Raw genomic sequence first — 14,494 nt, forward strand, 5'->3', positions numbered from 1 at the left:
ATCCAAGGGTTAAAATCCAGCTAGTAGTAAATTCTACATGGTTGTTTGTTTATTAAATATTTTTTTCCCTTTAGAGCATCAAGTCACTGCGGTAAGTTAATTCCATGTTCAATGTCATTTCTTTGAAGCATTTACATATGACATTCATTAAAACAGACACACACACACACAAGCGGAGCGAGCTCCCACAGGAAAAAACATGCTTACACAGCCTGCAAAAAAAATTTAAAACACTTTTCTCTTTTTTTTCCCCTAAAAAAAAAAACCCAAAATGATTTTTTTAAAAATGATCATCATGAGCACAGGGTGGGGGGAAGGAAGACTCAAGTGAATAGCAATGAGCTGCAAATGTTTCGTAGAACTGAAACACAGGTGAGTATTATTTTCTTAATTTTCCCCCCCAAAAAAACCAAAACTCCTTGCTTAAATTTATATTAAAGCACAGATGGAAAAACAAATAATATTTTTAAAAGCTGCAAATATATATATTACGCTTACTAAATACTTATCTTAATTTAAAAAAAGTGCAATCTCTTAAGCAAACAAAAGACTCCCAACACTACGTGGAATTGCCAGGAATGGGGATCTGCCGCCATTAGCGCTAAAAGGGGAGCGTGAAAAGGAGCAAAGACAATTCACGGGATCTCAGCAACTCAGGGAGGATTCAAACTCGCAGCTTTCTATACCCCTGAGCTCAGCAAACAGCCGGGAGTACGGGAAGCGTTCTCTCTCAGAAGGAACCTTTGCTTGTAACGGTGGCTCAACTGTGGATGGTCCGCAGCCACAGGGATCCAGGTCAGTTTGTATCAGCCATGGTGCAGGTGTGGGCCAGAACGATTAAAGTGCTGGGGCGGCCGTGAGGAAGGCTCCAAAGCCAGGACTTCCCCAAGTGGTTCTCGTTGCAAACAGAAGCCACGGGGAAGGTGGGGAGAACTGGATCAGGACTGTAGTCCCATCAGGACTTTCTCCTAGGAACCTTTTTCGACCTGCAAAAGCCTCATGGAACAGTTGACTCAGGTTGAGAAAAAGTTACATTCTCCTCCTACGCTGTTCCAATCTGAACCGGGACCCCACGAGGCAGCAATTTACAAGGAAAAAACATGGGGTGGGGAGCTTGCATGGAAATCCCAATGTCTCATCTCCTTCGACACCCTCAACACTGCCGCCTCTCATACACCATCCCCCTCCCCTTTAGCTACCGTGGAACTTTTATTTCATTTATTCGATTTCTATTTCATTTATTCGATTTCTATCCTGCCTCTGCCCAACCAAGTCTGGTCTGCACTTGTCCCATTACTTGGGCTGTGGAACCACCTATGCAGACCGCACCTTGAAACTCGACTCTGGAGACAAAAGGAATTGGCCTGGATCACTTTTTTCCCCCTTTCAAAAAGTCCTGCAAATATGTGTCTGGGTCTCAGGATTTTTTTTTTTAATAAATGGAAACATAAAGGAAATGCATGTGGCGATACACCAATTTAACCAAGAGCGATGGACCAAGCAAGGAGATGACGTGGTCTTGGCAGTGAATGAAATTAAATTTATGGCGAGCCACAAAACCCCCCTGAATGCTCTTTCATGAGGACTGATCACATTAACATCCAACAGTAGAAGATCAGAGGGGACTATACTTGGGACATCTGAATGTAATAACCGACATACATTTAGATCCCATGGCAAAGTCACATGCAGCTGGCTCCGTCCGCATCAGACACAGCTGCAAGGGATCCGAGTCGAAAAGCAACTTCTACACCGAACGCTGACACAACCCTTCCTGCCCTCCCTCTCATGAAGTGCCTAAGTTCACACAACCAGCAATTGCTGTCAGATGGTCATCTAGCCTCTGCTTAACAACCTCCAAAGAAGGAGAAGGATCTTTGGCCAGTGTTCCCCAAACCACCCTCCACTCAAGGAATACTAGCTTGCAGATTGTGCTCACTGACCAAGGACGGGAAAAGGGAGAGGAAGGCTGGAGGGGGACACGGAAAGGATATACAAGTCTTCCATGCCCCAGACTTCCCTGCTATAAATCCCTGCAGATATCCTCATCCACAAATACCAAAAAGGGAAAACCTAAAGAAATCCCTCTATCGACAAGTGCTGAGACTAGCAGGACCACCATGCTTTATATAGTGACCAGGTTTCTCAGTAGAGGGAAACCAGCAAGCATTAAGAATGAAAAGGAGGTTCATTTTGGCAGCAAGCTGGATCCTCAGGTTTTCAGAATCAAGCCACCAAACGAAGAGTCAATTGTTTGGAAGGATCTCAGTAGAGGTTGATGTCAACCAATAGAGATCAGCTTGGTTCCCAGTGAGATACAGAGGGGGCAAAGATTATTGAAGTTCAGGATCTGGCACATCAGCACAGCAGAGGACCAGATGAAGAATATAAAATAAAGACTGAGCTGATACAGTATTGAGTTCTTGGCTAATCGCACTGAAGACTCCCAGATTTCTGTGACAGCAGAATCCACAGTGGTGGTGCCACGGGGACCCTACAGCTCAACTTTGCACTAGGAAAGATGAAGAAAGAGCTCCATTCCAAAATAAGGCATTTCAAAACACAACAATACAACATACGGGAGCAAGCAAACTCACACATACACCTTTTAAAAAAAAACAAAAAACGACCCTTCAACTCCGGAATGAAATAAAAGTATAAAAACAGAAGAATGGGATGGGAGATGTTCCCTCTGCCCCAATCCAATTACTGAGGGGCCGACCGTAGCAGCACAAATGTTACCTTCCCAGTTAGAGAAAGGAAAGTGTGAAGAGATTTGGTCTTTGATCATTTCCATGTTCCCTTTTACATTGCACTACTGCAAAATCCAGTTTAAGGGATATCCAGTTTAAACCCTCGAATTGCTTTGCTGTTCTTTTCAACAATTAAACCCATACCTTCATTTAAAAAAAATGGCAGCTCCCAGGAAATTCACTTTATCCTTCCTTTTTTTTTAAGAAAGAAAAGAAAGAAAATATGTTAATGGTAACATAAGCCACAAGTTCTACTCTTTAACGTTTTCCTTTTTTGCATCTTCATGTTAAAAACAGGGTTTGTTCCCAAATGTGTAGAAAGAGGAAAGTGAAGAGGTTCTGTGAAGATGTTGGGGGAAAGAGATTGACAACGAAGTGACTGGGGGGGGGATACTGACGCCTCAACTAGGCCTTACCCACTGGTTGCCCACAGTAACCATCACAGGCTCTAAAAGAATCAAAAGGGTCTTCAAGTGCCCCACCCACACCCATGATCCGCTAAGCGGCCAATTTTGTTTTAACCCAAGCTGGTGATGTTGGCACGTCCACCAGGTGGCGCCACTATGCGCTGCGTAGTACGGCGTGGAATATTATCATCAATCTGGGCACCTAGGAAGGGGGAGAGAAAGAGAGAAAGAGGCGTAAGAAGACACCGAGATCACACACAGATGGTAATCACATTAATCAGTTTGTCTAAATGCACTCCAAGACTGTTCAACCTTATCAGGCTTCCAGCCAATGGAGAGTGCAATCTGGCATACTCTACCTGAACAAACAAAAAAAACCTACATCAATTTTAAGCCCACGCAACCGTGATTGTACTTCCACCAGGAGAAATCCTGGGAAATGTAGTTGATTAAGAGTGTTTCTAGGTTAAAGAAGCCACCCTTTTCCAAAAATGTTCCCTACAGGAAGTGAAGTTAAATTCTACTATGGAGATATGTGTCCTGTCTAAAAATATAGCTCAAGTATCATTTACATCATTAAGGATGACACAGTGTCTTGTGAATGTGTGAACATCCTTAACGTCTGAGGGAACACCCTCCTTCTGTGATCTCCAATGGGTATTCAGTACTGTTTATTAATCCCCACTCTATGGTCTACAAAGGAGTTAAAACTACCATTGATGAGGAACAGAGCCTTCTTGGTGGTGGTCCTGAGTAATGGAATTCCATTCCTTATTGTCAGGGAGCCACCTTGCCCTCCCTTCCTTTCAGACAGTTCAAAATTAATTTCATTGTCAATAAATGCTTCATTTTGCTTGCTTGTTTTGTAATTGCTGATTGCAGCTCCAAATTCACTGTGATTTCACTATGAGTGTGAACCACTGTGGGACTAATTATGGTTGAAAAGCTGCGTGGATAAGTTAGTGGCCCTAAAATCTCAGGATGTTGTGAAGGCATATGCTGTTGTCAGCCACTACAGACCATTCTTTGTTGGGTTTGTGCTTGCTCCACATATATTCTGCAATTGAACCATGCCAAAGCGTAGAAGTTTGTTACATGTAGAGATGTGAACACTGGGGGTGGAGGGATTGGGGGAAAATTGGGGAACGCACATCCCCTCCATTTTTTTCTAATTACTTTAAAATTTTGATTGAAGAATTGGGAAATTTGGGGTAGCACTAAAAGATTCTTACGAAATTCTTCTCTTTTGGAATGAGTGAAGTGCTTCTTAAGGCAAAGTTTTTCATACACAAAACGTATAGTATAAAAAGTCTGAGGATCTTTCAATTTTCCAGTGGGAAAACTGGGCAATTTTGGAGAACAGCTGGTTTCATGTGTAGGAGTGGGGAAACCAACCCAGTTCTCCAGATTAGAGTCTGCTGCTCTTAACCACTACACCATGCTGGCTCTTTGCACGTGATAAAAATGCACAAAGCTCCTTTGCTAAAAGGTCCTAGTTCCAAACCTTAAGCAAAACAGACATTCCTCTTCAGGAAAATAAGATTCCAAATTGATCTTGTCACACGGTGACAGCATAAGTTACAGTGTACTGGGAGGGAAAACAGAGCCTCTCTGAATCTCGAGCACAGATTAGCTATTACTCCCTACTGTGATTCAGCAAAATATCCTATTGTGTTCTGTGGGGAGATACGTAACACAAAAACAGGTTTGATCATCAGTTTCCTGGATCATGCCTGTTTCAGTCCCAAGTTAAAATTCTTCTCCTCCCTTACAACAATCCTCTAAAAAAAAAAAAACTGTACTGGCATATGACAGTACTGGGGTGGGAGTGAATGCAGCTAGAGGAGGAATTCAAGACAAGTCAACAAAACAATGGAAGATTTCACCATAATAATTTAGCCTCACATAAGTATGTACCAGACAAGCTAAATCCAGACTGGTGCAGGTTCCGAACAGGCGGGGCCTGCTGCTTTGCTGGAGAGGTCTTGGCCGAAGATGCTGGTGTGACTGTTTTTGGGGTCACCGAGACTTCACAGACAGGCCCATCATACAGGCCTCGGGGCACACCCCTCAGCTCAGCCAGCTGGAGCAAGGAAAAGCACATAAGAGAGATGAGAGAAAACCTACACAGCATCAAACTTCAACCCACGTTATAGAGTGGATTATATACCTTCCAATCCACTACCAGGACTGAGACCTGTTTGGAAACTGATTGGAAGAAGAGAAGAAGAGTTGGTTTTTGTATCCCGCTTTTCTCTACCTTTAAGGAGTCTCAAAGTGCCTTACAATCGCCTTCCCTCCCCCAAAACAGACATCTTGTGAGGTAAGGTGGGGCTGGGAGAGTTCTAGAGAGAACTGTGACTAGCCCAAGGTCACCCAGAAGGCTTCATGTGGAGGAGTGGGGAATCAAACCCGGTTCACCACATTAGAATCCGCTGCTCATGTGGAGAGGGGAATCAAATCCAGTTCTCCAGATTAGAGTCCGCTGCTCTTAACCACTACACCACTACACCACACTGGCTCTCTTGGGAGATAAAACAGTAGCCCACTCCCCATAACATGGTGGGGAGTAAGGTAATGCCTACCTGTTTCTCCCACTCAGCAAGCCTGTCCCACTGCTGAACATCTTTGCAAAGGCTTAAAGTTGAGCACAGACGTTCTAGATCGCATGGCTGACTACTCAACAGTATCCGGGAATTGACTATATGACCTGTATGCACATACACCCTACTTGGCTACTAGGCTCCCGTGTACATGTTCAGCCGTGGCACAGGGGCGACCCCATTCCTCCCAACATTCAGGGAAGCAGGATGCCTTTGTACCCTCAATCCTTAATATGGTTCCAAGCATAAAACTGCTACAGTTCAAATGGATATATTCAAAAAGCTAACTGGAACTTCTATTGGCAGACGCTGTCCTGGCTGTATGTGAACCTCTCCCAAATGGAATAGCATAGACCAAATTTTCTGATAGTGCTGAAAATCAGCATTCCAAATCTGACTCTGCTCTATTTAGCAGCTAAATATCAACCAGGCTATATTGGCCAGCAGAGGGCAGTGTTTGCAACGTCCATCTGGCTCCACTTCTGAGAGCGCATGCAGCATGTTAGCCAAGAAGCACAATTACACGATTGTACTTTGTTGACACCCCATTGATTTCACCAGAGGGCTGTTGATTTACAACTGGATCTGGCTCGAAGAAGAAAACCAAGCCATGCTTCATTGTGAATTCTATCCGCGTTTCCTTTTTGTTTCTGGCTTCGGCTAGCTGGCTGAATGGAGACCTTTAGCAAAAAAAGGTAGCCCTAGCTTTTTGTTTCAGATCAGGCTGTAACTTCATTTCAAGTTCTTTTATTTTTTGGTAAAGAGAATGACTTTTAAAATAAGGGTTTTCTAGTGCATTACCTCTTTCTCAATAATGCATTTTGTCCATCCAGAATTAGAGCTAGTTCTATATGCTCATGGCCCAAAGATCACACGTACATAGTGGAAGATCAGGAATGTGGACACACAATCCCTCACCAGCACACTGTTGGAATATGCAAGGCTGTCATATTAGCTGGCAGGCAGAGTTAGATGTAGGGGATCTAACTGTCAACCTGGGCTGATGTCATGGCCTGGAAAGCCCCCAGGAGGCCTGATTACACTGGCCAGAACCAGTTGAGGCCAGAGGCTGAGGTGATGTGTTGCACCTGTAGGGTGACTCAGCCTGAACTGCTAATTGATGCCTGATGGTGGCATTATGTATATAAGTGTTAGACTCCATGAGTCTGTGTCGGGAGATATGGTGGATAGAGTGTGTATTTAGCACTGTAAATAAACAACTGCATTTCTATAAGCTCTAGTGGTTCTGGTGGTCATTCCTGGACGTTGGCACAATCCGCCAGCTCTCGCGTCACACACTGGTGACACAACATGCAATGTAGGCTGTATATATGTATGTTCTGCTAATATGATACAGGAAGGAGTTTGCATTAGCATATATGGCTCATGACACACATATCATATGATGGACAGGAGCACATTCATGTGTGTAAGATCCCCTTCACTCCTATACCCAGTGAATGATCTGAACCCCGCCCCCCGCCAAAAAAAAGAATGCTGGATAAGACATTGAATTTTGGTTTTCCAACCATGTGTAATGGGCACATGTGTTACCCATGTTCAGCCTGAAGAGAAGACTGAGAGGTGATATAATAACCATCTTCAAGTACTTGAAGGGCAGTCATATAGAGGAGGGTGCCAAGTTGTTTTCTGTTGCTCCAGAAGGTCGGACCAGAACCAATGGGTTGAAATTAAATCAAAAGAGTTTCCGTCTAGACATTAGGAAGAATTCTCTAACAGTTAGAGCGGTTCCTCAGTGGAACAGGCTTCCTCGGGAGGTGGTAAGCTCTCCTTCCCTGGAGGTTTTTAAGAGGAGGCTGGGTGGCCATCTGTCAGCAATGCTGATTCTATGACCTTAGGCAGATCATGAGAGGGAGGGCACCTTGGCCATCTTCTGGGCATGGAGTAGGGGTCACTGTGTGTGTGTGTGAGAGAGAGAGATAGTTTGGAATTTCCTGCATTGTGCAGGGGGTTGGATTAGATGACCCTGGTGGTCCCTTCCAACTCTATGATTCCATGATATGCACACACTGAAGCTGTACATGCATGAAGATATGCCTGTTCACACAAAATGGCAACCATGTATTATCAGGAGGATTGTACCGTAATACATTCCCACTATGGGTGGTTTGAGCAGAAAAATCGAACGTCTGAGCAGGGCTTAGGTTTGGGATCAGTTTGAACATCATACACACCACTGGCTTTTCATCACTTGGTTGCTCTACATTTGGCACGTGTATGTGCATGAACCGACTCCAGTTCATTACATTCAGCGTCAGCCAATACGAACACTGCAGTTGCAATATTAGATCGGTGCAAGGGGGCAGGTCGTCAAGTGCTGAATAAGCATGTATGATGGGGGCAAACCATATCTGATACCGGAAGCTGAATTAAGCTACCAGTGGGTTTTTTCACTTCAAAAACAACAGGACTGCAGAACACCAATTCAGATCAGAATTGGCACAAGGGGGGGGATATGTGTACTTCCTGTACCCTTTTCCTGTCCCAAAAGGGCCCTGGGGAGCTACTATTCACCCTTCTGGGTGTGCATATCGATGCCCATAAGCTTGATTCCAATGAGGAACAGAGAAGCCCTGTGGGACCACTTCCAGCCAGGAAATCAGAGGAAAGGCTTAAATCCCCTTCCCTCGTGCAACAGTCCCAATTAGAACTGGACCCCCTACAAGCAGAGTTTGAAAGGGATGTCAAAACCCCCCTAGGTGAAAATACACTAGGAGGTCCATTCATAGTACTTTTGGTGTCTTGCCTGGCCCCGAATCTGCCCCCAAAATGCAGAGTTGTAACTACACAACACACTATTCCTCAGTACGTCCCTGTCGAGTCAACAGATGAGTTCATGGAGTTCCGTGCTTCTGAGGTGTTCACAGGCCCAATACAGATCAGGTCTGCAGCACAAGGAGAAAGGGAACTTATTACCCTCTGCACCATCTTCCAGATCCGAAACAGCCTCAGAGAGCTCCTAAGTGTGCTGCCGGGGAAACTTAATGTGTACTGATGAGCTACACACTAAGTTTTCCCCAAGGGGCAAGTAGTGGCTCCCTGGAGCCATTTCTGGTTGGGGAAATGCCACCAGGGGAAGGTTTCAGCTTCTCCTCCCCCCATGTGTCTTGGTACCACTCTGAGTTGGGCCTGCAAGCACCTGGGAAACTTCCAGAGCACATCTGTCAATCTGACCTGGGAATGTACCCGAGGAAAGTGTATTAGTTAATTCAGCCCCCATGGAAATGGTGGTGTCTCCAGGCCCAGACAACCTTTTCATCTTTGCAATCTGCCTCCTTCTTGACATCAAAACCACTGCAAAGGAATAGACTGGCAGGTGCAATACCTTTTTGCCAAGACGCAAAATGCTCTGGCCCAATTTCTCTCAACATTCAGAACCTGAGACCTAGCCATTTTGCAAATCTGTGGGACCCGAAAGCACACAAAAACACACATTCACACGAACACTTACCCTGCTCCTTGCCTTGATCCGCTTGTAAACAAAATCCGGGAAGGGTTTTCTGGGGATGTATCGTCCGGAACCTTCAGTGGCATGGAGGTTACCGTCCTCCAGCACAATCTTCCCTTGGCTGATGACAACCAATGGTGACCCACGGCACTCCATGCCCTCAAAGATATTGTATTCCACAGACTACGAGGGGTGAAAAAGAGGAGTTAAGACTCACCGTGTAGAAACACCAGCCATCTCCACTTAAAAAAAATCTGGGGTCTTTCCCACTTCCTCCTCCCCAAAACAGCCCTTTCTGACCCAAGGAAAGTTGATCCCCAGGTCACAGAACTGACATGGACTAACAGCCACTTAGCGGTGAAACTGCCCCTCCACTGACCCAAATTGCAGGAGAGTGATTTCTCCCCCCTTCCCCCTCCTTGATCCAGCCTCCTGACCCATGTGGGCATTAGTCTACACCAGTGGTTCTCAACCTGGGGCCATATGGCCCCCCGGGGGGGGGGCAAGATATTCCAAGGGTGAAAATTGCTGAGTGCATTTTGTGTGGCCCTTTATGCTTCTTTTTTCCTTGGCTATTTACAAACAAAACATTTGAATAGCTACCTTTCTACCGGTAGGACAGGGGGCCACAGGAAGGAAACAAGGTTGGAAGGGGGCCACAGGAAGGAAACAGATTGAGAACCACTGGTCCACACAGATCCTATCAACTTTTCTGGTCAAAAGGGATGGCGGAGAAGAGGGGAATGTGGGAAGGATCCATGACCATCATGACTTTGCGCTGATGGATTGCAGGATCCAGCCCTGTGGATCATAAGCCTGGAAAGGCCTTCAAGTGGTATTCTCAAAAGCCAGTCAAAGTGGACCACAAGCTGGCCCAAAATAAAAACCATTCTTGCAGTTCCGCAGCTCCGGATGTGTGTAACATCAACCAGTGATGAAATTTATCGGCACTCTCCCCCATACACAGTTCGAAAACCCTTCCAGGACTCATTATTGAAGCAGATCAATTGCTGTGATAAGTGGCTATGTTTCTAGATCTTGTATTTCACTAAAAAATATGTTATCTTACTTAACCAGCCACTTCAAGCAATGACACAACTTTGAATTGTGTTAGAATTCCTTTTTATTGTTAATGCTTCAATACTATTAATGAAAAAGTTAAAAAAAACCTCTAATGTATATGAAATATATGAAAATTAGATTACATGTACAAATCTAACAGACTAACAAATTACTACAGATCTGAAATACAGTAAAAAAACATTACAATGAAAAATACAATAGAATTACATACCCATCAATGGGTACCCAGAGATACCCAGAGATATCTCTTACCCACAGATAATTCTCAGACAGACAGCATGCAAGCATGCCTGGCAAAGAATATCTAACCTCTTACAATCTTACGTCCCTTTATATACCCTTCCAGAAGTCAATTATTTTGAGAACCAATGAAAATTGCTTTGAGAATCAGTAAAAAAATTGTTATGAGAATTCTACAATATTCTCAGACATCAAATGATCATCCGATGCTTGGGAACACTGAAGCTGACCTTGCTCTGTGGTCCTTCAAATGCCATCCCATCTCACAAACAACTCATTCTTTCCCATGCAGGTCCATATTTGAAGCCTAAAATCATCACTTGCCTAGTTTTACTGCTTTCATGACGGGGGGGGGGGGGGAGGAGCCACTTTAGAATCAGATGCTGTGATTTATTTATTTTTTACTCTCCCTTGTTTGTTACCCATGCCTTTCATCCTTACAGTGCTGCATCCGTTTTATTTTCTTCACATAGTTTTTCAACAGTATCTCCATCACTGTTTGGTGATAAGCCACACTTTTAAGCGCCCTCTACCAGTGAAAGAGGCTTTCCATCTTGCTTCTCAAAAACACTCATTGGCCTTTGCCTGCAGGAAATCCCTGCTCCTTTTCAGTCCAAATCCAGTGCCATCCTAAGCAGAGTCACACCCTTTAAAAGTCCACTGAAGTCAGTGGGCGGAGAAGGCTGCAATTCTGCTTAGGACTGCACTGAATAACAGTATTCATGAAGAAATGGAAAATAGCTCAAGGAGGCTTCCCCCCCCCTCCCGAAAAAATTCACATGGCTTGCTTCCAGTATTTGTAAGAGATGTAAACAGGCCCACGCAGTGGCTGTTCCCGCTCTCTTTCAGGATCACAAGATCAGAGGACATTCATGCTGTCCGTGCTGCCTAAGTATCAGTTTCACAGTCCCTTTCCAGTTGGTTGTCAGTCACATAAGGACAATGTTAGGCTACATTGACCAACGGTCGGCCATAGCTCAAGTCCACGTTATTGCTGGATGTTGCACACGGAAGTCAGTCATAACTGGATTGGCTTGTCCACATAGGATAATCCAGCTGGTATAAAAGCAGCTACGTATGTTGCATAACCTCTTTCCAGATTACCAAATACAAAATGCTGAGCAGAAATTCTCCCTTACTTAAAAGCTCCCTTTGTATTTCTTCCCCCCCCCCCCGCTCTTTTACAAAACCACAGCAAGATTGGAGTAGAGATAGGAGACTGTTCTACCAAAAGCACTCTCTTACTATGTTATGAGTCTTGGCAGAGATCGTCTTGACACTGTCGGGGTCCCAGATCACCAGGTCGGCATCAGAGCCCACCGCGATACGTCCCTTCCGTGGATACAGGTTGAAGATCTTTGCCGCAGTGGTACTGGTCACAGCCACAAACTGGTTCTCATCCATCTTACCAGTAACCTATCAAGAAAGGATCACGGTCCAATCAGGACAGCAAAGAAACAGCAAATCAATATTTAAAGGCCTTTTCACATGGCAGGTGTCGATAGGTTTGACTGGGAACATTCTAATAGCAGGTCCCAGACGACCCGACTCAGTTCCATTAAGGTTACATTCTTCTCTGCCTGCCTTCCAGTTTAATTTGAAAAAAACTGTCTCTAATTAATTAGTGCTCATACTGTTTCATGGGGTCTCTGCCTTCCCCCGCCCTGACCTGGATGGCCCAGGCTAGCCTGATCTCGTCAGGTCTCAGAAGCTAAGCAGGGTCAGCCCTGGTTAGTATTTGGATGGGAGAACTGACCAAGGAATGCCAGCGTTGCTATGCAGAGGAAGGCACTGGCAAACCACCTCTGTTAGTATCTTGCCATGAAAACCCCAAAAGGGGTCGCCATAAGTCGGCTGGGACTTGAAGGCACTTTATACACACACACTGCCTTCCCCCACCCTTAAAGTGCACAGTGCACAGGAGAATCAGTGTTGTGCCATAGCTGGAGCATCAACTAGACTTGTGTTCAGATTTTCACCCTGGCAAGAAGATCAGTGGATGACTTTGAGCCAGTTACTCTCACAGCTTCCTACAATCGCAAGGTTGTTGTGAGGGTGAAATGGAGAGGGGAGAATTATGTATGTCACTCTGAACTCCCTGGAGGGAGATCAGGATGGAAATGTACCAGAGAATTGCACATATTGCACAGAAAAGAACCTTGATGTGGCCAAGCAATTGCGTCTTGACTTCTTTGTGCTTGGCGTTTTAATCAATGCCCATGTGTGCTTACATTCAATGGGAATCTATGAGGAACAAGAAAGATGCAAATTGAAAAACACTGCAAATTCTAGAAGTACAGTGACCTGAGCCGGGTCCAGAAGTCAAAGCCACAGCAATAGCATTACTAATGCACTGGTAATTTTCTACAAACCAGATCAGGGAACTCAGAACTCCAAAATTGGCAGGCAGAGGGAAGGATTTCACTGGCACAGTCCTGTTGTTTTGTTTTTAAAGGTTTTGATTGAAAACCTCTCTATATCTTAATGAAAAAGGGTTGGGTTCAAGTTATATAAGATCCCAACTGAACAAAATATCTTCAAATCCTGAATTCCCCCCCAAAAAAAATCTTTTTTAACAAAATACCAAATGACTCCACCCAAATCAGACAGCACAAAGCGAGCCAAGAATCTTGCAGAAAAACACATCTATTGCATGTTGCTGCCTTCTCAACAGAAATTCTGCCCTTGCAGATGGCCTTACATGACCTTGTGGTCACTGACTATGACTGACCATACCTAGCTGGGGTCAATTTCTCCAAGGGAACGGATCCAAATGAAGTTAAGCACACTTAAGGCCAATTAATTTCAACAGCAATATAAGCACATGCTAGCTCTTCGCTGAATAATCAAATAGGGCTCAAGAGTGCCCAGCCCTTCCCTGAAATTCTTGTCACAATTTGGGACAGTCAGTGCCCAGATCAACAGCAAAATCAGGCTCTTCCTCTCTGCTAATCCCCAAGGCCTTCCACCCATTACACAGCTGCAGCTCTTGGCTTGCAACTGTGCCTTCTTCTTTTGAGAGTTCGTGAAGCACAGCCATTCAGAGCAGGAGGTAAGGGCCTCTCTCCAGCCCAGCCACCTCATTGGGGGTCCTCTGGCAAGCCTCCCTCAATCTCGGCCCCATCCCCACACATAATGTGGGACTATCATCACTGGTGTACAATACAGGGGTGTTAAGGAATACTGCTATGTGTGTGCAAGACACCCTGAGCTTTGAGAAAAACGTTACATTGGAATTCAAGGCGTCATTATTCCCTTTTCAACATTTCAGTAAGGAACGGTCCCCCACCCCCTTGAGCATCCCAGATAAACGGCTCGATCCAAGACCTGAGGCTCCTCTGAATTATGGCTCAGCAACATGCTAAAGCATACAAAATCACAAGACAGATGGCTACTTGGTCTGCTCAAGGTGACTTAACAAGGGCCGGTTAAGGACAGAAACAGCGCATTCCTAAGGAGAGTTACTCCAGTCTGAGCCCATGCATTTCAATAGGCTTAGACTGAAGTAACTCCATTTAGGAACGCACTGGAAATCTCAAAGCCCTCGTTGTCTGGATACCCAGAGGCTTCTGACTGACCCGAGTTGAATTTATTCACCAGACATGGTGGATTTATGCCACTGACCAACCGACCACATTCAATAGGAGCCAGAACAGACCGAGGATATCAAGTATTGTCACTTAAGAATTGTCCAAAAGAACCAAGTTCTTCCCTCCCACATCCTGTCAAAGCAACACACCACAGCCTTGTCCCAGATGATGGACATCCTTTCCTCAGTTCCGTTGGTTCCTTCAGGGATCAGAGTAAAGTTGTCCTTTCCAACAGCTTTCTGGGCCGTGTTGAAAGTACAATGGGCACTGCCAGTGACCTGAAGATCACCACTAAAACCAAAGACAAAAGGTGTGCACTTGACAGACGTTCCATCCACAGCGATTCCCC

The 14,494-nt window shown here is 44.9% G+C and overlaps 1 protein-coding gene across 4 annotated transcripts in view; it reads right to left on the reverse strand.

The window, feature by feature from the left end:
- Positions 1-2,907: 2,907 nt before the first annotated feature.
- The window catches only part of DPYSL2 (dihydropyrimidinase like 2), an 87,188-nt gene continuing 75,601 nt past the window's right edge, over positions 2,908-14,494 (reverse strand). For 2 of the 4 annotated variants that reach the window (XM_056861003.1, XM_056861005.1), the window contains exons 10-14: positions 14,295-14,436; positions 11,801-11,971; positions 9,236-9,415; positions 5,078-5,243; positions 2,908-3,362 (exon numbers count right to left, since the gene is read on the reverse strand). In XM_056861003.1, the coding sequence (XP_056716981.1) occupies positions 3,271-3,362; positions 5,078-5,243; positions 9,236-9,415; positions 11,801-11,971; positions 14,295-14,436 (751 nt within the window). In that variant the 3' untranslated portion in view covers positions 2,908-3,270. Of the gene's footprint in view, positions 3,363-5,065; positions 5,244-9,235; positions 9,416-11,800; positions 11,972-14,294; positions 14,437-14,494 lie in introns of all 4 variants that reach the window. The other 2 variants (XM_056861002.1, XM_056861004.1) reach the window with 1 other exon arrangement.

The sequence above is a fragment of the Euleptes europaea genome, chromosome 14, assembly GCF_029931775.1.
Source record: "Euleptes europaea isolate rEulEur1 chromosome 14, rEulEur1.hap1, whole genome shotgun sequence".
Taxonomy (NCBI): domain Eukaryota; kingdom Metazoa; phylum Chordata; class Lepidosauria; order Squamata; family Sphaerodactylidae; genus Euleptes; species Euleptes europaea.